This window comes from Ranitomeya variabilis, chromosome 3, assembly GCF_051348905.1.
Source record: "Ranitomeya variabilis isolate aRanVar5 chromosome 3, aRanVar5.hap1, whole genome shotgun sequence".
In the NCBI taxonomy this organism is placed as follows: domain Eukaryota; kingdom Metazoa; phylum Chordata; class Amphibia; order Anura; family Dendrobatidae; genus Ranitomeya; species Ranitomeya variabilis.
Window position 1 is genome coordinate 662,294,760 of NC_135234.1, and position 26,203 is coordinate 662,320,962.

At 46.9% G+C, this 26,203-nt stretch overlaps 2 protein-coding genes across 7 annotated transcripts in view; one reads left to right on the plus strand and one right to left on the minus strand.

The window, feature by feature from the left end:
- The window catches only part of ATF1 (activating transcription factor 1), a 39,644-nt gene extending 28,996 nt beyond the window's left edge, over window positions 1–10,648 (minus strand). For both annotated transcript variants that reach the window (XM_077297848.1, XM_077297847.1), the window contains exon 1: window positions 10,510–10,648. The gene's annotated coding sequence lies outside the window, so the exon portion shown is untranslated. The remainder of the gene's footprint in view (window positions 1–10,509) is intronic.
- Window positions 10,649–10,667: 19 nt separating this feature from the next.
- On the plus strand, window positions 10,668–22,654 carry LOC143816897 (uncharacterized). 5 transcript variants are annotated; one of them, XM_077297852.1, is made up of 5 exons: window positions 10,668–10,807; window positions 21,451–21,632; window positions 21,751–21,836; window positions 21,914–21,997; window positions 22,111–22,654. In XM_077297852.1, exons 3-5 carry the CDS (start codon window positions 21,783–21,785, stop codon window positions 22,570–22,572), a joined length of 600 nt encoding a protein of 199 aa, XP_077153967.1. In that variant the 5' UTR covers window positions 10,668–10,807; window positions 21,451–21,632; window positions 21,751–21,782; the 3' UTR covers window positions 22,573–22,654. The 5 variants fall into 5 exon arrangements, with proteins under 5 accessions (XP_077153967.1, XP_077153964.1, XP_077153968.1 ...); XM_077297849.1 differs by having other exon boundaries at window positions 10,801–10,938; XM_077297851.1 differs by having other exon boundaries at window positions 10,806–10,926.
- The last annotated feature ends 3,549 nt before the right edge of the window (window positions 22,655–26,203 follow it).

Here is a 26,203-nt window from a genome sequence, read left to right on the forward strand (position 1 = left end):
CTGCCTGTTTTGAAGTTCAATTAAAGGGTTTCTGCCAGTAGTATCATCCCTCTTAAGTCGTCTACATAGGCATGCAGGTCATAGGAAGCTGACTAAAGTGATAACTTGATATCTGCAATCCAATGTCTTTATTCCAGAGAACTTCAGGTTTTCTTATATGTAAATGATCTGTTACGATCTATGGGCAGGACACTGATCTGCATGAGAATCTGCCTCCAGAGCTTAGAATAAATGAAAGGGGGAACCACCAGTGTGAGACATGTAATGACTGACAGTCTGCTCTCCTTATCTACATGTTTCACACTGGTAATGCCACCTTTGGTTTAAAGGGAACCTGTCACCCCCAAAATCGAAGGTGAGCTAGCCGACCAGCATCAGGGGCTTATCTACAGCATTCTGGAATGCTGTAGATAAGCCCCCTATGTATCCTGAAAGATGAGAAAAGATTATACTCACCCAGGGGTGGTCCAGGTACGATGGGCGTCGCGGTCCGGTCCGGGGCCTCCCATCTTCTTACGACGACTTCCTCTTCTGGTCTTCACGCTCCAGCGCAGGCGTATTTTGTCTGCCCTGTTGCAAAGTACTGCAGTGCGCAGGCGCCAGGAAAGGTCAGAGAGGCCCGGTGCCTGCGCACTGAAGTACTTTGCTCTGCCCTCAACAGACAAAATACGCCTGCGCCGGAGCGTGAATACAAGAAGAGGACGTCATCGTAAGAAGATGGGACCGGACCGCAGCGGGACCGCCCTTGGGTGAGTATAATCTAACCTCTTTTTCTCATCTTTCAGGATACATCGGGGGCTTATCTACAGCATTCCAGCCCCTACAGCATTAAGCCCACCAGCCCCTGATGCTGGTGGGCTTAGCTCGCCTTCGATTTTGGGGGTGAGAGGTTCCCTTTAAAATAAGCCTTGGAGGCAGATTCTCAGAGAGATCTATATCCGGCCCACAGATATTTTACATAAAAAAAAAAAAAATATATGTTGATTTCTCAAGAATATCATTTTATACGACATTCTATGACCTGCATGCCCATATGGACACCTTAAGAGGGTTGTCAGAGCGCGGTCCGATGTTTTCTATGGACCCACAGACATGAATGGTCGAGTACCATCTGATCGGAGGCAACTCAAGCATGCTGTGATTTTTTTTTCTTGCTGCTGACGTGTACTGCCTCACTGAATAACATTAGTTTGAGTGCTGTTAGAAACGACAGACAGCACTCGTTATTTTTCAGTAGCATGCACGAGCCCAAAGGCCATGTGCACACGCTGCGGATTACTCTGAAAATTTTTCCGGACTGATTTTGGTAAATCTGCAGGTAAACTGCACTGCGGATTACCTGCGGAATTACGGCGTTTTGTTTTTTGTGCGGATTCCACCTGCGGATTCCTATTATGGAGCAGGTGTAAATCGCTGCGGAATCCACACAAAGAATTGACATGTTGCGGAATAAACAACGCTACGTTTCCGCGCGTTTTTTTTTTCCGCAGCATGTGCACTGCGGATTTTGTTTTCCATAGGTTTACATGGTACTGTAAACGTATGGAAAACTGCTGCGAATCTGCAGCGGCCAATCCACAGCGTGTGCACATAGCCTAAAGGTTTTGCTGCTTTAGGTAGAGATTGAAGGGCGATAGATGCATGCAGTAAGAAGCGGCATGTCCCAACACCTCACCCACCCATAGAGATGCCCAGTGGCCTCAAGATCTTTCATCTACATCCTGCGGTCAGTGGGCATCACAGCGGGCAGTGTTTCAGATGCATGCAGCAAGATAAAGTGTGCAATTACATGTATAGTAAGCAGTAAAATAATCCGTAATATCTGTAGATCCAGAGGCTAATCACTATATAAGACTTAAGGTACCTTCACACTAAGCGACTTTGCAGCGAGAACGACGACGATCCGTGACGTTGCAGCGTCCTGGATAGCGATCTTGTTGTGTTTGACACGCAGCAGCGATCTGGATCCCGCTGTGATATCGCTGGTCGGAGCTAGAAGTCCAGAACTTTATTTCGTCGCTGATCACCCGCTGTCATCGCTGGATCGGCGTGTGTGACGCTGATCCAGCAATGTGTTCACTTGTAACCAGGGTAAATATCGGGTTACTAAGCGCAGGGCCGCGCTTAGTAACCCGATAATTTACCCTGGTTACCATTGTAAAAGTTAAAAAAACAAACAGTACATACTCACCTTCTGATGTCTGTCACGTCCCCCGGCGTCCACAGGGTTACGCGCTGCTGCCGAGAGCTTCCTGCACTGAATGTGTCAGCGCCGGCAGTAAAGCAGAGCACAGCGGTGACGTCACCGCTGTGCTCTGCTTTCCAGCCGCGCTGACACATTCAGTGACTGCAGGAAGCTCTGAGCAGCAGCGCGTAAGCCTGTGGACGCCGGGGGGACGTGACAGACATCAGAATGTGAGTATGTACTGTTTTGTTTTTTTTTACTTTTACAATGGTAACCAGGGTAAATATCGGGTTACTAAGCGCGGCCCTGCACTTAGTAACCCGATGTTTACCCTGGTTACCCGGGTGCTGCAGGGGGACTTCGGCATCGTTGAAGGCAGTTTCAACAATGCCGAAGTCGTTCCCCTGATCGTTGGTCGCTGGAGAGAGCTGTCTGTGTGACAGCTCCCCAGCGACCTAAACAGCGACGCTGCAGCGATCGGCTCGTTGTCTATATCGCTGCAGCGTCGCTGAGTGTGACGGTACCTTTAGTCCTGCTGAGAGTTTGCTACAATTGTATCCAGGCCAATCACCCTCTAGGAGGTCATTACTTCAGCATAATTGTCTCTGGGAGCCTGACTGTTTGCTACAGTGTGTCAGTCCAGGCTGGATCTCATGGTGTCCACCTCTCTGGTGAGACCACACCAGGCTTGTACACAAGGCTCGGCGACATTTCAGCAATGGACACAGAACTGCAGCAGCAGTGACATCACTAGGGGTGTACTCAATTATCATTCAAGGAGATGTATTTACATCTCTGCCCAGGCTGTCTATATAGTCTGATAGACTCCTCAAAAGACTTGTTTACAGCTCATTGATTCGCTTCCAAGGAGGCTTTTACTATGCAAATGTGCTGTATACTGTGATCGCATACTGTGATGGGACCCGTGAAACCCTCAGGCCATGACTCATGGTGACCACAAGCCCATTTCATCACTTTCCTGCCAGATCAGCACACCATGCAGAGCTCAGTGTGCGCCATGTGGTCCCAGTGCAGACGCCATGGAAAAAAGGCGGCTTCAGACACGTGGCCTTGTATGGGCCGGAGGGGGCAGGAGAGATGACTACTTCTTCACTCCTGCTTTTGCTTTGTTGTGGAGGTTCCCAACAACAAATGTAGGCTACACAATAAATCATAAAAGGATAATGAAATCTTACAATTTTCAATCTAGACACTTAAAAAAAAATCTAACTTCTCATTCTTTTAGGAAATCAGTGTGTGATCGGATCTTTTGTATTGCAGTATCTAATGATTATGTGCAGTGCTCAATGTGATAAGGCAGGGTCAGCTGTGACATCTATTAGTGGATCCTGTGATATCAGTTGTGTATATCATGAAACTTGTGAAAAAAATAATTCTGTAAAGAACAGGAAGTATGTGCCTAAAAAAGCCCAGTGGACACTGAGAAAATTGCAAAAAAAAAAAAAACGATTGCCAACATACAATAACTGTGTATAATATGCATATAAAAAAAATAAAATAAAAAGAGAACAATAAAATACCACATCCTAAATAGATCACTGAATGAAATATTCCAACTGCAATCTTTATTCATTACACAGTGGAATAGGATGAGAACAATAAAACAATAATGATCAATGCAAAATCAAAATTAATATCCCATGGAGGTCTGGATTTGGAATGATATTCAAAATCAAAGTGGAAAGTCAAATTACAGGCTGATCCAACTTCAGTGGAAATGCCTCAAGACAAGAAAATGATGCTCGGTTGTGTGTGTGGCTTCCACGTGCATGTATGATCTCCCTACAACGCCTGGGTTTGCTCCTGATGAGGCGGCGGATGTTCTCCTGAGGGATCTCCTCTCAGACCTGGACTAAAGCATCTGCCAACTCCTGGACAGTCTGTGGTGCAACGTGCCGTTGGCGGATGGAACAAGACATGATGTCCCAGATTTGGTCAATTGGATTCAAGTCTGGGGAACGGGAGGGCCAGTCCATAGCTTCAATGCCTTCATCATGCAGGAACAGCTGGCACACTTCAGCCACGAGGCCTAGCATTGTCATGCATCAGAAGGAACCCAGGGCCCGCTGCACCTGTACATGGTCTAACAATGGGTCTGAGGATCTCATCCCGGTACCTACTGGCAGTCAGGGTACCTATGGCTAGGTATGGGGGGCTGTGTGGCCCTCCAAAGAAATGCCTCCCTACACTACTGCTGACCAATTGACAAACCGGTCATGCTGGAGGATGTTGCAGGCAGAACGTTCTCCATGGCGTCTCCAGACTCTGTCACATGTGCTCAGTGTGAATCAGCTCTCATCCGTGAAGAGTACAGGGTACCAATGACGAATCAGCCAATCTTGGCGTTCTCTGGCAAATGCCAATCACCCTGCATGGTGTTGGGCTAAAAGCGTAACACCCACTTCTGGACGTCGGGCCGTCATACCACCCTCATGGAGTTCGCTTCTGACAGTTTGAACAGACATATAGATATTCGTGAAAAAACACAAAAATTGAGCTTCACTTAAGTTGGTATACATGCAGCACATAAACACATGTTCACATTGGCCATAAAGCATATAAAACCTACAAGAGAAAAAAAATGACCAAAAACCCTGCTGTAACTAGTAAAAAGCAAAAAGTGCATCTAAATAACAGTTTTTAATATGCAAATTGCCTCTTCAGAGAAAAAGAGGACTTAAACTCTATAGCGCCACCTGTTGGAAGTAGCGATCCTACAAGTCGCAATCAACCCTTTATCGAATCTTGTAATATGACTTAGGATAAAAGCCAAATCAGTATCTCAATTCGCAGACAGTGTTTCGGGCTGTTGGCCCTCGTCAGTGCAAAGCCGGAGAACTAATTTGGCTAGGTGAGAGGCTCTGGACTGGGGTCTAAGGGGTATCGTTTCTCCTTATGGAGAGTGACATACCAAATCTGGCTTGTCAAGGTAAGGAGGCTTATTCGCCGTGCAATGCTCCTCTGGGAAATATAATATGCAAATTGCCTCTTCAGAGAAAAAGAGGACTTAAACTCTATAGCGCCAGAGTTTTTAGTAATACTGTTTTTTTTTTTTTAATCAAAAATAGCATAAAAGCCATCCCACCACAATAAGGTGACCCTGATCGGGACAGTCCTACACTGTCTAGTATTAAAAACCTTAACATGTGTCAATGTTGACCTCAGTGTGAATAAGGGAAGACAAAAAGGACTGGGCCCAACCAGTGGAACACCAGTCTGGGTAAGCCTTATATACAATCTCCAGCTAAAAACTTTATGTTATTTAGATGCACTTTTTGCTTTTTACTTATTTACAGCAGGGTTCTTGCTCATTTTTTCTCTTCTAGGCTTTATACTGTATGTTTTATGGCTAATGTGAACATGCGTTTATGTGCTGCATGTATACCAACTTAAGTCAAGCTCAATTTTTGTGTTTTTTCTTTTGCATTCTGTGTAAGCCGGGGTGTGGCCTCCCTTTTCTGAGCTGGAGATTGTATATAAGGCTCCCCAAGACTAGTGTTCCACTTGTGGGGCCCAGTCTTTTTTGTCTGCCCTTATTCACACTGAGATCAACATTGACACATGGTAAGGTTTTTAATATTAGACAGTGTAGGACTGTCCCGATCAGAGTTACCTTGTCGTGGTGGGATGGCTTTTATGCTATTTTTGATCAAAAACAGTATTACTAAAAACTTATTTAGATGCACTTTTTCCCTTTACTTAGTTATAGCAGGGTTATTGCTCATTTTTTCTCTTGTAGGTTTATATGGATATTAGTGGCCTGCTGAGGTCATTTTCCAGGCCTCAAGCAATGCTCCTCCTTGCACAAAGGCTGAGGTAGCGGTCCTGCTGCTGGGTTGTTGCCTTCCTACGGCCCCCTCCACGTCTCCTGGTGTCCTGGCCTTTCTCATGGTATCTGATACATGCTCTGGACACTGTGCTGACAGACACAGCTACTCTTCTTGCTACAGCTCGCATTGATGTGCCATCCTGGATGAGCTGCACTTCCTGAGCAACGTCTGTGGGTTGTAGACACCGCCTCATGATACTGTACCTCTAGGGGTTTACACTACTGAGCATCATTTCTTTGTCTTGAGACATTTCCACTGAAGTTGGATTAGCCTGTAATTTGATTTTCCACTTTTGATTTTGAGTATCATTCCAAATCCAGACCTCCATGGGAAATTAAAAATGATCAATGGTTTTATTGTTCTCAACGCATCCCACTATAATGAATAAAGATTTGCAACTAGAATATCTCATTCAGTGATATCTAGGATGTGGTATTTTAGTGTTCCAAATTTTTTGAGCGCACACACACACAACACAAAACCCTGATCCCTATATTATAACACAATCCTGTTTTCTAGTATTATGCGACATTGTAGCGGCAATTAGCAACTCTGAGATGTGTGTTGCACCCAAAGTTGCCATGTAGTCCAAGCCTAAAATCAAATTGGCTGGTGAGGAAAATATGAACCTTTGGGCTCTGCGTGCCTCTTTGAAGTTAATGCTTATATTGGGGAGCGTACAAATAGGGTTTTGGTATTGAGATGGAAACCTTCAAAGATATTACATAGGCCGCAAAATGTGATTGATGGAAACGCTGCCTAAAGCATGTAGAAAGCACGTGTCCTGGTGAGACAACCCCATTAATAACTCCCTAGGACTGCCTGTTCAACTCTATAGGGCAGATTCATCAAAGCTTTTACACCACAGAAGTGGAGTAAATGCTTTGAAAAGTTGCAAAATTTGTGCGCAACAAAAGATTTTGCACCAGTTTGAATAAAGGCAGCCAAAATGGATGGCGTTTCGCAAGGCTTTATTGTTACTCCAGTCCCTGACTGCTGTCAGCCGCCTCACAGCCCCTGACGTGTTTCGCATACCTGCTTTATCAAAGGATCAAAGGGGTTCAAAACGTGCGTCAGGGGCTATGAGGAGGGCGACAGCAGTTCTGGCCTACGATGGGTAAGCAGACATGTTTTTAGGATAGGCTTAATCATCTTATGCACACTGTGCACTTTACCTTTTGAGCTTATCTACCTACTATTATTGATGGTGCCCTGATGTATGCCATAGTAATTTGATAGTGCTGCTTCCCTTAGTCCTATAGTTTGATTTGTGTCCGTCTTCCCTCCTTACCTACCTCCACGTCTCCTCCATATGTTTTCATTGTATTATGGTACATATTCTCTATTTTAACTTTGTCTGTCATTTTTGTATAAATAAACTGTGTTCAGTTTACAATTGGCAGTGGTTTACGGCGTACTCCATTGTTCCAGTTTTGCAATTGTTTTGGGAGTACTCCACTTGTGTTCTATTTCCCTCACACATTGGGGAGCTATACCCCAACATGCTCTCAGCCCCACTACAGAAATGGCGCTTTAGGATTATTGTTTCAGAGACGATACTACGGCTCAGGGGCCTCCGCGTGCTATCACAGCGCTGGGGTCTCATCTGAGGGGGCTGCATCTCAGACCTGTAGCTGTGTATGGATCCTTCATTCTAAGGCTGAATGCACACATCCTAGTGCTGGACGTTTATTTTTTTTTTTAGGACGGCACACACACCCAGAGTTTCATTGAACCATACACACATCAATAAAAACTGACCCCTGCCTTTATGGGGATCCTTGAGATAGGGATGAAAGGAGGAAGACAGCCTGAACTTTCAGGGTTTCAGCAGTTTTGTAACTGATACACTGCTAAGAGTCAATGGCCAACAAGAATCTACAGTCCGCCAGCTCCAGTGAAAAAAGAAGCGGATGAAAAAAAGGTTCTGAAGCACCTAGGATGACACCAGAGACATAACTTGTTCCTTTCTCTTGGATTGTGGCACATGGATGTGTGAATGTAGCCTTACATCAGTGACTGGGGGAGGAGACCAAGAAGTAATGGCAGATCCCAGCACTACACCATCGCCTCCGCCGCAGAGCATCGCCTCCGCCGCAGAGCATCGCCTCCAGCTATACTGCAATGTGTGGCCACAACTCATCAGCAGGGAGGAGCCGCAGTGATACAATGTAGCCGCTCACAGACATCCCCATAGATCATGTATGTTACAGCAGTGCTGGCACCATTATATGCAGTCATTGCAATGTGCTGGCACCATTATTTTACAATCATTGACAGTGCAGTGTGATAAAAATATTACATACAGTAAACTGGCACTATTATATTACGATTATATGCAAAGATTTCAGTGTTTTGACACTATATGTAGTGCTCGCACTATGATATGCAGTTTGCTGTCACTATTATATTCAGTGATTGCAGTGTGATGGCATTATATTACTATTATAAGCAGTGTGCTGGCACTATTCCATGCAGGGCTTGCCGCATGGTGGCCCTAGTCTATGCAGTGCTTGCGGGCACTATTCTATGCAGTGGATGCAGAGTGCGGCACTATTCTATGTAGTGATTGCAGTGTGTAGGAACTATTATATTACTATTATGTGCAGTGGGCTGGCACTATATTACATGCAGTGATTGAAGTGGGCCGGCGCTATTACATTACTATTATGCGCAGAAACTGCAGTGTGCCGGTGCTATATTACATGTAGTGATTGCAGTGCGCCAGCGCTATATTACATGTAGTGATTGCAGTAAACCAGCGCTGTTAGATTAATATTATGTGCAGTGATTACTGTGTGCACTATATTATGTGCAGTGACTGCAGTGTCGGCACTATATTATATTACATGCAGTGAATGCAGTGTGCTGTAACTATTATATTAAGTGCAGTGAATGTAGTGTGCCGGCCCTATTATATTACGTGCAGTGAGCCGGCCCTATTAGATGACATGCAGTGTGCGGGCACTATATTAGATGACATGCAGTGTGCGGGCACTATATTAGATGACATGCAGTGTGCGGGCACTATATTAGATGACATGCAGTGTGCGGGCACTATATTAGATGACATGCAGTGTGCGGGCACTATATTAGATGACATGCAGTGTGCGGGCACTATATTAGATGACATGCAGTGTGCGGGCACTATATTAGATGACATGCAGTGTGCGGGCACTATATTAGATGACATGCAGTGTGCGGGCACTATATTAGATGACATGCAGTGTGCGGGCACTATATTAGATGACATGCAGTGTGCGGGCACTATATTAGATGACATGCAGTGTGCGGGCACTATATTAGATGACATGCAGTGTGCGGGCACTATATTAGATGACATGCAGTGTGTGGGCACTATATTAGATGCAGTGTGCGGCACCTTTATATTACATGCAGTGTGTACCATTAGATTATATGCAGTGTTCGGCACCATTATATTACATGCAGTGTGTACCATTATATGCAGTGTTCGGCACCATTATATGCAGTGTGTACCATTATATTATAAGCAGTGTTCGGCACCATTATATTATATGCAGTGTGCGGCACCGTTATATTACGTGCAGTGTGGGCACTGTATTTTATTACACGCAGTGTGCGGCACCATTATATTACATGCAGTGTGTACCATTATATTACATGCAGTGTGCGGCACCTTTATATTACATGCAGTGTGTACCATTATATTATATGCAGTGTGCGGCACTATTATATTACGTGCAGTGTGGGCACTATATTTTATTACACGCAGTGTGTGGGCATTATATTATATGCAGTGTGTGGGCACTATATTATATGCAGTGTGTGGGCACCATTATATTATATGCAGTGTGGGCACCATATTATATGCAGTGTGGGCACCATATTATATGCAGTGTGGGCACCATATTATATGCAGTGTGGGCACTATATTATATGCAGTGTGGGCACTATATTATATGCAGTGTGGGCACTATATTTTATTACACGCTGTGTGCGGCACCATTATATTACATGCAGTGTGTGGGCACTATAGTATATGCAGTGTGTACCATTATATTACATGCAGTGTGCGGCACCATTATAGTATATGCAGTGTGTGGGCATTATATTACATGCAGTGTGTGGGCACTATATTATATGCAGTGTGTACCATTATATTATATGCAGTGCGGGCACTATATTTTATTACATGCAGTGTGTGGGCATTATATTATATGCAGTGCGGGCACCGTTATATTATATGCAGTGCGGGCACTATATTTTACTACACGCAGTGTGCCCGCCACCAGCGGCTCAGCACCTCAGCAGGACACCGGTGATCGCCCGTTACTATCCCCGCTAACGGCAGAGGCTGCCGTTAGTGCACGGAGGACTGGCCGGAGGGGCGCCGGCCTCCCTGATGAAGCCCCCGGGCCTCCCGTGGCTCCCGGGTCCGGCCAGGTGCTCTCACCCCGCTCTCCGCTCAGGCGGCTGTTTTGCTTTAATTACCTGCGTCCTCTGAACTCACAGCTCAGGGATCCGCTCCAGCCAATCACCGGGGTGAACGTCTCGGGTCCCCAGGGGAGCCGCCTCCTCTCCGGATCCCGTCACAGGAAGAACCTCACAAAGTCGCAGACAAGGAACCGCAAAAACTGCCAAACCCAGCGGGGCCGAGTCCAGGCGGGACACAGCGCCCTCATCCGCGCAGGGGGTGCACCTTGTACGACGTCCGGTAGGCCTTCAGTTGACGTCAGCGTGGCCCGTGACGTCACTACCATGGTGACGTGCTGCTATAGAAAGGCGGGAGGTAATTCCTCTTCCGTTTGGGAGCCTGGATGAACAACCCGTAGAGGGGGAGGAGAGGACGCGCAGTGTATTCCGTGTACTGTACACAGACCTGGATTCCCCTTCATAGTTGTAACATTGGTTCGTCCCCAGGTATGGCGCACAGTCAGTGGTGATCTCATTGTTCTGCGGGGAGGGGGAGCTGCAGCCACACGCAGACGGGGAACATGGCTCTGCCCCTTCCAGGCAGGCTGACATCACATTAGGTGACACACAGTCATTTTGGCTGCAGCGTCCTCCGCTCCCAGCCATTGTGTGCAGCGTGTAGGGGAGGATGTGTGATGGAGGATGTGTGATGTCAGCCATTGTGTGCACCGTGTGCTGGAGGATGTGTGATGTCAGCCATTGTGTGCACCGTGTGCTGGAGGATGTGTGATGTCAGCCATTGTGTGCACAGTGTGCTGGAGGATGTGTGATGTCAGCCATTGTGTGCCCCGTGTAGGGGAGGATGTGTGATGTCGGCCATTGTGTGCCCCGTGTATGGGAGGATGTGTGATGTCAGCCATTGTGTGCCCCGTGTACGAGAGGATGTGTGATGTCAGCCATTGTGTGCCCCGTGTATGGGAGGATGTGTGATGTCAGCCATTGTGTGCCCCGTGTACGAGAGGATGTGTGATGTCAGCCATTGTGTGCCCCGTGTACGAGAGGATGTGTGATGGAGGATGTGTGATGTCAGCCATTGTGTGCCCCGTGTATGGGAGGATGTGTGATGGAGGATGTGTGATGTCAGCCATTGTGTGCCCCGTGTATGGGAGGATGTGTGATGTCGGCCATTGTGTGCAGCGTGTAGGGGAGGATGTGTGATGGAGGATGTGTGATGTCAGCCATGGTGTGCAGCGTGTATGGGAGGATGTGTGATGTCGGCCATTGTGTGCCCCGTGTATGGGAGGATGTGTGATGGAGGATGTGTGATGTCAGCCATGGTGTGCAGCGTGTAGGGGAGGATGTGTGATGTCAGCCATTGTGTGCCCCGTGTATGGGAGGATGTGTGATGTCGGCCATTGTGTGCCCCATGTACGAGAGGATGTGTGATGGAGGATGTGTGATGTCGGCCATGGTGTGCAGCGTGTAGGGGAGGATGTGTGATGTTAGCCATTGTGTGCCCCGTGTATGGGAGGATGTGTGATGTCAGCCATTGTGTGCCCCGTGTATGGGAGGATGTGTGATGTCAGCCATTGTGTGCAGCGTGTAGGGGAGGATGTGTGATGTTAGCCATTGTGTGCCCCGTGTATGGGAGGATGTGTGATGGAGGATGTGTGATGTCAGCCATTGTGTGCCCCGTGTATGGGAGGATGTGTGATGTCGGCCATTGTGTGCCCCGTGTATGGGAGGATGTGTGATGGAGGATGTGTGATGTCAGCCATGGTGTGCAGCGTGTAGGGGAGGATGTGTGATGTCAGCCATTGTGTGCCCCGTGTATGGGAGGATGTGTGATGGAGGATGTGTGATGTCAGCCATGGTGTGCAGCGTGTATGGGAGGATGTGTGATGTCGGCCATTGTGTGCCCCGTGTATGGGAGGATGTGTGATGTCGGCCATTGTGTGCCCCGTGTACGAGAGGATGTGTGATGGAGGATGTGTGATGTCGGCCATTGTGTGCCCCGTGTACGAGAGGATGTGTGATGGAGGATGTGTGATGTCAGCCATTGTGTGCCCCGTGTATGGGAGGATGTGTGATGTCAGCCATAGTGTGCCCCGTGTACGAGAGGATGTGTGATGGAGGATGTGTGATGTCAGCCATTGTGTGCCCCGTGTACGAGAGGATGTGTGATGGAGGATGTGTGATGTCAGCCATTGTGTGCCCCGTGTATGGGAGGATGTGTGATGTCGGCCATTGTGTGCCCCGTGTATGGGAGGATGTGTGATGTCGGCCATTGTGTGCCCCGTGTATGGGAGGATGTGTGATGTCAGCCATTGTGTGCCCCGTGTATGGGAGGATGTGTGATGTCAGCCATTGTGTGCCCCGTGTATGGGAGGATGTGTGATGGAGGATGTGTGATGTCAACCATGGTGTGCAGTGTGTAGGGGAGGATGTGTGATGTCAGCCATTGTGTGCCCCGTGTATGGGAGGATGTGTGATGTCAGCCATTGTGTGCCCCGTGTATGGGAGGATGTGTGATGTCGGCCATTGTGTGCCCCGTGTACGAGAGGATGTGTGATGTCGGCCATTGTGTGCCCCGTGTACGAGAGGATGTGTGATGTCGGCCATTGTGTGCCCCGTGTACGAGAGGATGTGTGATGTCAGCCATTGTGTGCACCGTGTGATGGAGGATGTGTGATGTCGGCCATTGTGTGCACCGTGTGATGGAGGATGTGTGATGTCGGCCATTGTGTGCCCCGTGTACGAGAGGATGTGTGATGTCGGCCATTGTGTGCCCCGTGTATGGGAGGATGTGTGATGTCAGCCATTGTGTGCCCCGTGTACGGGAGGATGTGTGATGTCAGCCATTGTGTGCCCCGTGTATGGGAGGATGTGTGATGTCAGCCATTGTGTGCCCCGTGTATGGGAGGATGTGTGATGTCGGCCATTGTGTTCCCCCGTGTAGGGGAGGATGTGTGATGTCAGCCATTGTGTGCCCCGTGTAAGGGAGGATGTGTGATGTCAGCCATTGTGTATGGGAGGATGTGTGATGTCAGCCATTGTGTGCCCCGTGTAAGGGAGGATGTGTGATGTCAGCCATTGTGTATGGGAGGATGTGTGATGTCAGCCATTGTGTTCCCCTGTGTAGGGGAGGATGTGTGATGTCAGCCATTGTGTGCCCCGTGTGCGGGAGGATGTGTGATGTCGGCCATTGTGTGCACCGTGTATGGGAGGATGTGTGATGTCAGCCATTGTGTGCCCCGTGTATGGGAGGATGTGTGATGTCGGCCATTGTGTGCCCCGTGTATGGGAGGATGTGTGATGTCAGCCATTGTGTGCCCCGTGTATGGGAGGATGTGTGATGTCAGCCATTGTGTGCACCGTGTATGGGAGGATGTGTGATGTCAGCCATTGTGTGCCCCGTGTATGGGAGGATGTGTGATGTCAGCCATTGTGTGCCCCGTGTATGGGAGGATGTGTGATGTCAGCCATTGTGTGCACCGTGTATGGGAGGATGTGTGATGTCAGCCATTGTGTGCCCCGTGTATGGGAGGATGTGTGATGTCAGCCATTGTGTGCCCCGTGTATGGGAGGATGTGTGATGTCAGCCATTGTGTGCCCCGTGTATGGGAGGATGTGAGATGTCAGCCATTGTGTGCCCCGTGTATGGGAGGATGTGTGATGTCGGCCATTGGACAGCACGGTGGCGCAGTGGATAGCACAGCAGCCTTGCAGCGCTGGAGTCCTGGGTTCTAATCCCACCTTGGACGACATCTGCAAGGAGTTTGTATGTTCTCCCCGTGTTTGCGTGGGTTTCCTCCGGGCACTCCGGTTTCCTTCCACATTCCAAAGACATACTGATAGGGAATGTAGATTGAGCCCCAACAGGAACAGCGACGATAATGTGTGCAAACTGTAAAGCTCTGCGGAGTATGTTAGCGCTATATAAAGATTATTATTGTGTGCCCCGTGTACGGGAGGATGTGTGATGTCAGCCATTGTGTGCCCCGTGTACAGGAGGATGTGTGATGAACTCATTATGTTGATTTATCACAATAAATGACGCCATCACTAACCCTCGACTCTGCTCTGTCCTTCAAACCGCACATCCGATTTCTCTCCAGCTCAAAAATATTTCCAGAATTTTTCCTTTACTCAACCCTCAATCTGCTAAAATGCGTGTGCACACTCTCCTCATCGACTACTGCAACATCCTCCTCTGTGGCCTACCTTCTAACACTCTCGCACCTCTCTCCAGTCCGTCCATAACTCTGCTGCCCGACTAATCCACATCTCTCCTCACTACTCCTCTCCCCTTGGTAAATCCCTTCATTGGCTCCCAATTCTCCAGTGTATCCATTTCATACTTCTAAGGCCGGCGTCACACTAGAGAGTTTTACGGACGTATGAGCGCAGAAAATACGTATTGCACACGGCCCAATGATTCTCTATGGCCCAGCTCCTATCTGCCGTATATTACGCATCCTTAATATACGGTATGTTATGGGCGTAGAAAATTGCAGCATGCTGCGCTTGTCAACGTATTGCGCAAAAAATCCGCCAATGAAAGTCTATGGGGGCGAGAAAATTACGGATTACACACGGACCAGCAGTGTGACGTGTGTGTGTGTGTGTGTGTATATATAATATATATATATTGTCAGAGAGACACATATATATTTAATTCAGCGCTAGATAGCAGAAAAGCCGGTAATTCAATTGCTGGCTTTTCCTATCTCCTTCACAAACCTGACAGGATATGAGACATGGTTTACATAGAGTAAACCATCTTGTATCCCTTCTTTTATTACATATTCCTCTTTACTAATGTAAGAAAAGAAGTGTCTTTGTGTAAACTTTGGTGGCTCTAGCTGTTAAATTAAAGGATTAAATCCCGGAAAAATTTGGCGTGGGCTCCCGCGCAATTTTCTCCGCCAGAGTGGGTAAAACCAGTGACTGAGGGCAGATATTAATAGCCTAGAGAGGCACCATGGCTATTGCCCCCCCCCCCCGGCTAAAAACATCTGCCCCCAACCACCCAGAAAAGGCACATCTGGAAGATGCGCCTATTCTGGCACTTGGCCTCTCTCTTCCCACTCCCCTGTAGCAGTGGGATATGAGGTAATGGAGGGTTAATGTCACCTTGCTATTGTAAGGTGACATTAACCCCTTCCCGACATTTGGCGTACTATCCCGTCGAGGTGGGGTGGACCCGTATGACCACCGATGGGATAGTACGTCATGCGATCAGCCGCGCTGCATATCGCAGCTGACATCCGGCACTATGTGCCAGGAGCGGTCACGGACCGCCCCCGGCACATTAACCCCTGGCACACCGCGATCAAACATCGCAGTGTACCGGCGGTATAGGGAAGCATCGCGCAGGGAGGGGGCTCCCTGCGGGCTTCCCTGAGGGCTTCCCTGAGATCCCCCGGAGCAACGCGATGTGATCGCGTTGCTCCGAGGGTCTCCTACCTCCCTCCCCACCGCAGGTCCCGGATCCAAGATGGCCGCGGCATCCGGGTCCTGCAGGGAGGGAGGTGGCTTACCAGCGCCTGCTCAGAGCAGACGCTGGTAAGCCTGCAGCACTCTAAGTGAGATCGGTGATCTGACAGAGTGCTGTGCACACTGTCAGATCATCGGTCTGTGATGTCCCCCCCCGGGACAAAGTAAAAAAAAAAAAATTTCCACATGTGTGGAAAAAAAAAAAAAAAATTCCTAAATAAATAAATAAAAAAAACAAATATTATTCCCATAAATACATTTCTTTATCTAAATAAAAAAACAAACAATAAAAATACATATATTTAGTATCGCCGCATCTGTAACGACCCAATCTATAAAACTGCCCCGCTAATTAACCCCTTCAGTAAACACCGTAAGAAAAAAAAGAGGCAAAAAACAACGCTTTATTACCATACCGCCGAACAAAAAGTGGAATAACACGCGATCAAAAAGACGGAAATAAATATCCATGGTACCGCTGAAAACGTCATCTTGTCCCGCAAAAAACGAGCAGCCATACAGCATCATCAGCAAAAAAATAAACAAGTTATAGTCCTGAGAATAAAGCGATACCAAAATAATTATTTTTTCTATAAAATAGTTTTTATCGTATAAAAGCGCCAAAACATAAAAAAAATATATAAATGAGATCGCTGTAATCGTACTGACCCGAAGAATAAAACTGCTTTATCAATTTTACCAAACGTGGAACGGTATAAATGCGTCTCCCAAAAGAAATTCATGAATAGCTGGTTTTTGGTCATTCTGCCTCACAAAAATCGGAATAAAAAGTGATCAAAAACTGTCACGTGTCCGAAAATGTTATCAATAAAAACATCAACTCGTCCCGCAAAAAACAAGACCTCACATGACTCTGTGGACCAAAATATGGAAAAATTATAGGTCTCAAAATGTGGAGACGCAAAAACTTTCTTGCTATAAAAAGCGTCTTTTAGTGTGTGACGGCTGCCAATCATAAAAATCCGATATAAAAAACGCTATAAAAGTAAGTCAAACCCCGCTTCATCACCCCCTTAGTTAGGGAAAAATAATAAAATTAAAAAAATGTATTTATTTCCATTTTCCCATTAGGGCTAGGGCTAAAGTTAGGGTTAGGGTTGGGGCTAAAGTTAGGGTTAGGATTACATTTACGGTTGGGATTAGAATTATGGGTGTGTCAGGGCTAGGGGTGTGGTTAGGGTTACCGTTGGGATTAGGGTTAGGGGTGTGTTTGGATTAGGGTTTCAGGTAGAATTGGGGAGTTTCCACTGTTCAGGCACATCAGGGGCTCTCCAAACGCGACATGGCATCCGATCTCAATTCCAGCCAATTCTGCGTTGAAAAAGTAAAACAGTGCTCCTTCCCTTCCGCTCTCTCCCGTGCGCCCAAAAAGGGGTTTACCCCAACATATGGGGTATCAGCGTACTCAGGACAAATTGGACAACAACTTCTGGTGTCCAAGTTCTCTTGTTATCCTTGGGAAAATAAACATTTGGGGGGCTAAAAAGATTTTTTATTTTCACGGCTCTGCGGTGTAAACTGTAGTGAAACACTTGGGGGTTCAAAGCTCTCAAAACACATCTAGATAAGTTCCTTAGGGGGTCTACTTTCCAAAATGGTGTCACTTGTAGGGGGTTTCAATGTTTAGGCACATCAGGGGCTCTCCAAACCCATCATGGCGTCCCATCTCAATTCCAGTCAATTTTGCATTGAAAAGTCAAATGGCGCTCCTTCCCTTCCAAGCTCTGCCATTCGCCCAAACAATGGTTTACACCCACATATGGGGTATCAGCGTACTCAGGACAAATTGCACAACATTTTTTGGTGTCCAATTTCTTCTCTTACCCTTGGGAAAATAAAAAATTGGGGGCGAAAAGATCATTTTTGTGAAAAAATATGATTTTTTATTTTTACGGCTCTGCATTATAAACTTCTGTGAAGCACTTGGTGGGTCAAAGTGCTCACCACACATCTAGATAAGTTCTTTAGGGGGTCTACTTTCCAAAATGGTGTCACTTGTAGGGGGTTTCAATGTTTAGGCACATCAACTTTGGGGGTCCATTTTTTCCTGTTACCCTTGGTAAAATAAAACAAATTGGAGCTGAAATAAATTTTGTGTGAAAAAAAAGTTAAATGTTCATTTTTATTTAAACATTCCAAAAATTCCTGTGAAACACCTGAAGGGTTAATAAACTTCTTGAATGTGGTTTTGAGCACCTTGAGGGGTGCAGTTTTTAGAATGGTGTCACACTTGGTTATTTTCTATCATATAGACCCCTCAAAATGACTTCAAATGAGATGTGGTCCCTAAAAAAAAAATGGTGTTGTAAAAATGAGAAATTTCTGTTTAACTTTTAACCCTTAACTCCCTAACAAAAAAAAATTTTGGTTCCAAAATTGTGCTGATGTAAAGTAAACATGTGGGAAATGTTACTTATTAAGTATTTTGCGTGACATATGTCTGTGATTTAAGGGCATAAAAATTCAAAGTTGGAAAATTGCGAAATTTTCAAAATGTCGCCAAATTTCCATTTTTTTTCACAAATAAACGCAAGTTATATCGAATAAATTTCACGACTAACATGAAGCACAATATGTCACAAGAAAACAATGTCAGAATCGCCAAGATCCGTCAAAGCGTTCCAGAGTTATAGCCTCATAAAGGGACAGTGGTCAGAATTGTAATAATTGGCCCAGTCATTAACGTGCAAACCACCCTTGGGGGTGAAGGGGTTAAGCCAGGTTAATAAGGAAGAGGTGTCAATTATGACACCTATCCATTATTAATCCTATAGTACGAAATGGTTAATAAAACACACACACATTATTAAAAAGTATTTTAATGAAATAAAGACACATGGTGTTTTAATATTTTATTATACTCTTAATCCACCTGAAGACCCATGTCACCTGAAATAAAGTTAAAAAAACAAACAACAATATCCCATACCTTCCGTCATTCAATCTTATCCCACGCTGTAAATCCATCTGAAGGGGTTAAATCATTTTTCACCCAGGAGCTGTGCTAATGTAACTGTGCTCCTGCCTGTAAAACTTGGTCAATGAATGGAATGCAGGGGAATGTACTGTAGTTACCTCGAGTCGCGGTGATGCGCCCTCTACTGGATGAACTCGAGCGTGGGAACTTTTCAGAATATTTTCCCACGCTCGAGTGGGAATGGTGCTATGTAAATAAATAATAATCAGTCATTATGTCCTGTGTACTGGAGAATGTGATATCTGCCATTGTATGTCCTGTGTAAAAGAAAATATGCAATATCCGCCATTGTATGTGTTGTGTACGAGAATATATTGTTGTGTGAAAGTGCTTCCCCCTTCCTGATTTCCTATTCTTATGCATGTTTGTCACATTTAAATGTTCCACATCACCAAACAAGTTTATTTATTAGACGAAAATAACACAAACAGAAAATGCAGTTTTTTTAATGAAGGCCTTTTATTAAGGGAAAAAAGAAACCCAAATCTACAGGGCCCCGTGTGAAAAAGTGACTGCCCCCTAAGCCTAATAACTGGTTCAGCCACCCTTAGCAGCAACAACTGCAATCAAGTGTTTGTGGTAACTGGCAAGGAGTCTTTTACAACTCTGGAGGAATTTTGGCCACTCATCTTTTCAGAATTGTTGCAATTCAGCTACATTGGAAGGTTTCCAAGCATTAACCGTCTTTTTAAAGGGAACCTGTCACCACGTTTTTGGAAGATGGGATAAAAATAGCGTTAAATAGGGGCAGAGGTGGGCGTTACATTAGTGTGTGTGTTATGCGTTTATTACCCACCTAAGTTGCCGAAATAACTTTGCAAAGTCTCCGTTTTCGCCTGTCAATCAGGCTGGTCAGGTCACATGGGCGTGGTGTCTTCACCCAGATTTGGCGTAGTTTTCCGTTGGTGGCGTAGTGGTGTGCGCATGCCCAAAGTCCGGAATCCTCTTCCAGGGGATTTAAAATAGCGCGGTGTTCGTTATTGCATTGGTGATCGGTGGGCGCGGCCATCTTCCTTTGGCCGCGCGTGCGCAGAAGCGGCGCTCTGCTGGCCGCGGCTTCAGGAAAATGGCCGCGGGATGCCGCGCGTGCGCAGATGGATATCGCGGCGGCCATTTTCCTGAAGCCGCGGTCAGCAGAGCGCCGCTTCTGCGCACGCGCGGCCAAAGGAAGATGGCCGCGCCCACCGATCACCAATGCAATAACGAACACCGCGCTATTTTAAATCCCCTGGAAGAGGATTCCGGACTTTGGGCATGCGCACACCACTACGCCACCAACGGAAAACTACGCCAAATCTGGGGGAAGACAACGCCCATGCGACCTGACCAGCCTGATTGACAGGCGAAAACGGAGACTTTGCAAAGTTATTTCGGCAACTTAGGTGGGTAATAAACGCATAACACACACACTAATGTAACGCCCACCTCTGCCCCTATTTAACGCTATTTTTATCCCATCTTCCAAAAACGTGGTGACAGGTTCCCTTTAAGTTTTGCCACAGTTGGATTAAAGGGAACCTGTCACCTGAATTTGGCGGGACCAGTTTTGGGTCATATGGGCGGGGTTTTCGGGTGTTTGATTCACCCTTTCCTTACCCGCTGGCTGCATGCTGGCCGCAATATTGGATTGAAGTTCATTCTCTGTCCTCCGGAGTACACGCCAGCGCAAGGCAATATTGGATTGAAGTTCATTCTCTGTCCTCCGGAGTACACGCCAGCGCAAGGCAATATGCCTTGCGCTGGCGTGTACTCCGGAGGACAGAGAATGAACTTCAATCCAATATTGCCTTGCGCTGGCGTGTACTCCGGAGGACAGAGAATGAACTTCAATCCAATATTGCGGCCAGCATGCAGCCAGCGGGTAAGGAAAGGGTGAATCAAACACCCGAAAACCCCGCCCATATGACCCAAAACTGGTCCCGCCAAATTCAGGTGACAGGTTCCCTTTAAGGTCAGGACTTTGACTAGGCCACTCCAAAGTCTTCATTTTGTTTTTCTTAGACTGGTTTCACATTAGCGTTTCTAAGCGCAGCATAGGCCTGCGTATTCCTTTCCTATGATCCGCATGCCTCTTGCGTACCTATATTTAGCAATTTAGCATTGTGTACGCAGGGACATGCGTTGGCATCAGTTTGTATGCGGATGTGTCCCCGTGTGTCATTTCAAGGTGCCCACCGAATGCAACATGTTGCATTTTTTAAGCCGTCAAATATACTCAGGCATGTGCATTCAGATGAGTGCGTCAAAACAACGCATTAATGTCCATGGGAATGCATTTGTGCACAAGGACATGCGCATGTACTTCAGACTGAGCATGTCCAGGGACTAATTTCAGCCTCTCCCAAATCCCAGCTGTAAAAGGGGGTGTAGATACTGGAAGTATAAGGGTATGTGCACACGCTGCGGATTTTGCTGCGGGAAAAAAAGGACCATGTCAATTCTTTCTGCATCTTTCTACATTGTGCCCAGTGTCACACTCTGTGTCACCTTGTGTCTTATGTTTTGCTTTCTGTTCCTTGTAGACTGCGCTGTGCTGCTGTCCCGGTTCTGTGCTGCTGTCCCGGTTCTGTGCTGCTGTCCCGGTTCTGTGCTGCTGTCCCGGTTCTGTGCTGCTGTCCCGGTTCTGTGCTGCTGTCCCGGTTCTGTGCTGCTGCCCCGGTTCTGTGCTGCTTGACTTCGGTGCTGTTGGACTGCTGCCTGTAATGTAAGTCTTGGCATCCATTGTGTTTTTAATTTTGACCTTTATTATTTTTTTTCCTTTGGCTACATTGTTGTAGGCTCTTTTAACAAGTTCAATTTTTTTCATCTGTTCCGTTATCTAGTGTGTCACTTGACTGCTGCCTGCTATTCCAACATGTCCTCCAGTGAAGACCTGAATGTTTCCCAGAGTGAACATAACACTGATGAAGTAATCACATTTGCTATACTGATTGGTATGTATTGACTGTCAATACGACATGTGGTAATCATGTATTTTCTTTACAGAACCCTTTCAGTGCGGAAGAGCAGGAGCAGTCGAGCGGAAATGAATCTTCCCAGAGTCAAGTTCCTGAGGCGGAAAGACGGGGTGTAAGTAGTCTTTTAATTATCAGAGTGGTAATTGATTTTGGTTTAAGTTTTGTATAACTATATGACTTATAATTTATTTTTTGCTTTTTTTTTTCTGTTTCTTTGATGTATAGGTTCCACAACGTGAGGAAGGCATTGACAATGACCAACTGATTCCTCCTGGGCAAGAGATACCAGTCATGCCCGAGGTTATTCATTTAAGCTCGGTCTTCCAGGAAGGGATGAGGATGCTTGGAGAAAGACTGGAGATTATGTTCACCCACATCCACACACGTTTCCAGGAAGTCAACAGACGCCTTGACCTCCTGGAAGCCGAAGTTCAAAGACCGCAGCACCATTTTTTTTCCGCAATAGAGCGGGGCGTGTCGGACCTGCCGTTTGGACTCCAGCTGAATGTCATGGAGGCCTGTCAGGCTGCTTACAGCAAGGCCAAGCAGCAGTCCCAAACCTACGGTCCACAGTCAGAATATTACCCTTCCCCTGTAACCCCTTCGTCACCGACTCATACCCAATCATCCCAGCTCGACACCCCCAAAGTCCACAATATCACACCATCGGACAGACCCCGAACCTAAACCCAATTGTAATTTATTGGTTAAATTAATGGCAAATAAACAATTTTTTTTTTTGTGAATAAAAATTCTTTTGTTTTCACAATCCCTGTGTTTTCTTTGTCTCTTTATGTGAAAACACGCATGTGTGTATTGTATTGTTGAGTGAAGTTGTAACTGGTGTTCCACTGGAGGTGTTATTATTAAAGTCAGCAAACATTACAGGTAAATTTAATAGGGGTGGAGACGCATATTCATTCCTGTAATGAGCGGTACCAGTGACCGCTGACAGAGTTAGAAGCTGCCGTGCCCGGAGACCATCTGTCCGGGAGAAGGAGCCAGGGACCGCGCCGGAGCAGGTAAGTATTTCATATTTACCTTCCCTCGTTCCACCCGCCGGGCGCCGCTCCGTTTTCCTGTCCTCTTGCAGTGACTGTGCAGGTCAGAGGGCGCGATGACGTATTGGTGTGCACGCCGCCCTCTTCCTGAACAGTCAGTGCGGAGAGACGGGACGCTGAGGAGCAGCGGGCAGCAAGACAGGTGAGTATGTCACTTTTTTTTTTTTTTTTATTGCAGCAGCATTAAATGTGGCACAGTTTTGTATGGAGCATCTATGGGGCAATAATGAATTGTATGGAGCATCTATGGGGCAATAATGAATTGTATGGAGCATCATATGTGGCACAGTTTTATATAGAGCATCTATGGGGCAATAATGAACTTCATGGAATATTATATGGGGCATCTATGGGGCAATAATGAATTGTATGGAGCATTATATGTGGCACAGTTTTATATGGAGCATCTTATCGGGCCATAATGAACTGTATGGAGCATTATATGTGGCACTTTTTTATATGGAGCCAATCTCAATTAATTTTACTTTTATTGGTATCTATTTTTATTTTTGAAATTCACCAGTAGCTGCTGCATTTCCCACCCTAGGCTTATACTCAAGTCACCGTCGGACTGGGGCACCGGGACACCGGAGAATCCTCCGGTGGGCCCCGCCTCCAGCCCCTGCCTCCTTCATTTGTGCCTGCCCTGCATGCTCATAGCGTGGGCCCAGCAGTGCGCACTTTATTATATAGCCGGCAGCGGCTGGCAGACTGCACAGGTGATGGGAAGTGCAGGTGCAGCCCCTTCACATCACCTGCTGCCGCTGCCATTACTGAGAGCTGTGTGTGTGTGCCCACCCTCACTTCAGCCAGCACAGTGAGCAGAACAGCTGACTGAGGCTGAGTGTGAGAGGAGACAGCACACAACAGTCGTCCCGCAGTCACCTGTCTCCTCTGTGCTGCCACTCTCTGCTCCTCTTCCACAAAGCCCTGGGCAGCAGTGTAAACGCTGATTGGCTGCAATTCAGCCAATCAGCGTTAGTTTTCTTTGTGTGAGCTCACAGCACAGCTCAGGCAAGGAGCTGTGCTGTGATTGGTCAGCAGTCCTACCACACGGCACGGCCATATAGTGTGCAGTGGAACAGAGGGAGTCTGATGGCTGCAGTCAGTGTGACTGTAAATACAGAACTATATGATGCCTGCACCCTGAGTAGATCTCTGGCCAGAGAGGCAGGAAGGGGAGGGGGCCCCATGCATCCTAGAGGTGACATAGGGGAGGGGGCCCACAGCGATATTCTAATTTTCTTGTGGGCCTCCTCCCCCATTGTGTCAACCACCTCTATTTTACTGTGGCTCCCCTTTCCCTCTCTCAGTAAGCCCACAGGAAAATAGAAGTGACACAGTGGGGGAGGGGGCCCACAGGAAAATAGAGGTGACACAGTGGGGGAGGGGGCCCACAGAATATTGGGTGACACAGTGGGGGAGGGGGCCCACAGAATATTGGGTGACACAGTGGGGGAGGGGGCCCACAGAATATTGGGTGACACAGTGGGGGAGGGGGCCCACAAGAAAATAGAGGTGACGCAGTGGGGGAGGGGGCCCACAGGAAAATAGAGGTGACGCAGTGGGGGAGGGGGCCCACAGGAAAATAGAGGTGACGCAGTGGGGGAGGGGGCCCACAAGAAAATAGAGGTGACATAGTGGGGGAGGTGGCCCACAAGAAAATAAAGGTGACATAGTGGGGGAGGTGGCCCACAAGAAAATAAAGGTGACATAGTGGGGGAGGGGGCCCACAAGAAAATAAAGGTGACATAGTGGGGGAGGTGGCCCACAAGAAAATAGAGGTGACAGTGGGGGAGGGGGCCCACAGGAAAATAGAGGTGACACAGTGGGGGAGGGGGCCCACAGGAAAATAGAGGTGACATAGTGGGGGAGGGGGCCCACAGGAAAATAGAGGTGACACTGGTGAAGGGGGTCCTCGGGTAATTAACACCTTTACGACATCTGCCTTACATGTATGGCTCGTGTTAAATGTCACTGTCAATCTCTGACAGCAGCATATAACACATGCCAACATGCGTGCGCGTCATTCTCTCACCTATTGGCGCCCATGATGTGATCGTGGGTCGCCGATGGGTTGTCATGACAGCCAGGGGTCTTCTTCCTGTAGCCGGGCTTTAAAGGAGACCATGATTTCTGCTGTATGCAGTGATGCTGTGGCATCACTGTATATAATAGCACGTGATCGGATGATCGCATCTTCATGTCCTCTAAGGGGGCTAACTGTACCAGTGAAAGGTAAAAACAAAATTTTAAAAATTCCTAAAAGTTCAAATCACCCCTTTTTATCCAATTGAAAATAAATATATTTAAAAAATACAAAACACATATTTGGTATTGCTGGGTTCAGAAAAGTCTGATCTATCAAAATATAAAAACAATTAACCGGATAAGTAAACACCGTAAACAGAAACAACTCAAGAACGCCAAATGTCCTTTTTTCTGTTCGCCACAATTACACAAAAAAAGCTATAACAAATGATGAAAAAAATCACATCTATCCCAAAATCATACTGATAAAAACAATGCCTCGCCCCAACAGAAAGCTTCCCTGTGTGTAATAAAATACGCAGCAGTCTCCATCTTCTACCGCTGTGTCATTGCTTGTGTCTTCATTGCAGTGGAATATGGCCACCGGTAAGTATTTTACTACACACAGTGGACCTACATTACTGCTTTCCTGTGTGGTGTAGTATGTAGAGCATGTGTCCTCTGTGGTGCAGTATGTAGAGGATCTGTCAGCTCTCCTGTGTGGTGCAGTATGTAGAGGATCCGTCAGCTCTCCCGTGCGGTGTAGTATGTAGAGGATCCGTCAGCCCTCCTGTGCGGTGCAATATATAGAGGATCCGTCAGCCCTCCTGTGCGGTGCAATATATAGAGGATCCGTCAGCCCTCCTGTGTGGTGTAGTATATGGAGGATCTTTCCGCTCTCCTGTGTGGTGTAGTATATAGAGGATCCGTCAGCCCTCCTGTGTGGTGTAGTATATAGAGGATCTTTCCGCTCTCCTGTGTGGTGTAGTATATAGAGGATCCGTCAGCCCTCCTGTGTGGTGTAGTATATAGAGGATCTTTCAGCTCTCCTGTGTGGTGTGGTATATAGGAGCTATCCTTTGTGGTATTTTTAAACGGCATGGTGGGCCCCAAGAAAGATTTTTCTCTGGTGGGCCCAAGGTACTCCAGTCCGACGCTGACTCAAGTCAATAAGTTTTCCCAGTTTTTTTTGTGGCAAAATTAGGGGGGTCGGCTTATACTCGAGT

Coding starts and splice junctions, on each gene's coding strand:
- LOC143816897 (XM_077297852.1), top strand. CDS start 21,783: ATGTCCTCCAGTGAAGACCTGAATGTTTCCCAGAGTGAACATAACACT. Junction 21,837..21,913: donor GTGAACATAACACTGATGAA/GTAATCACATTT, acceptor TTTTCTTTACAG/AACCCTTTCAGTGCGGAAGA. Junction 21,998..22,110: donor CTGAGGCGGAAAGACGGGGT/GTAAGTAGTCTT, acceptor TTTGATGTATAG/GTTCCACAACGTGAGGAAGG.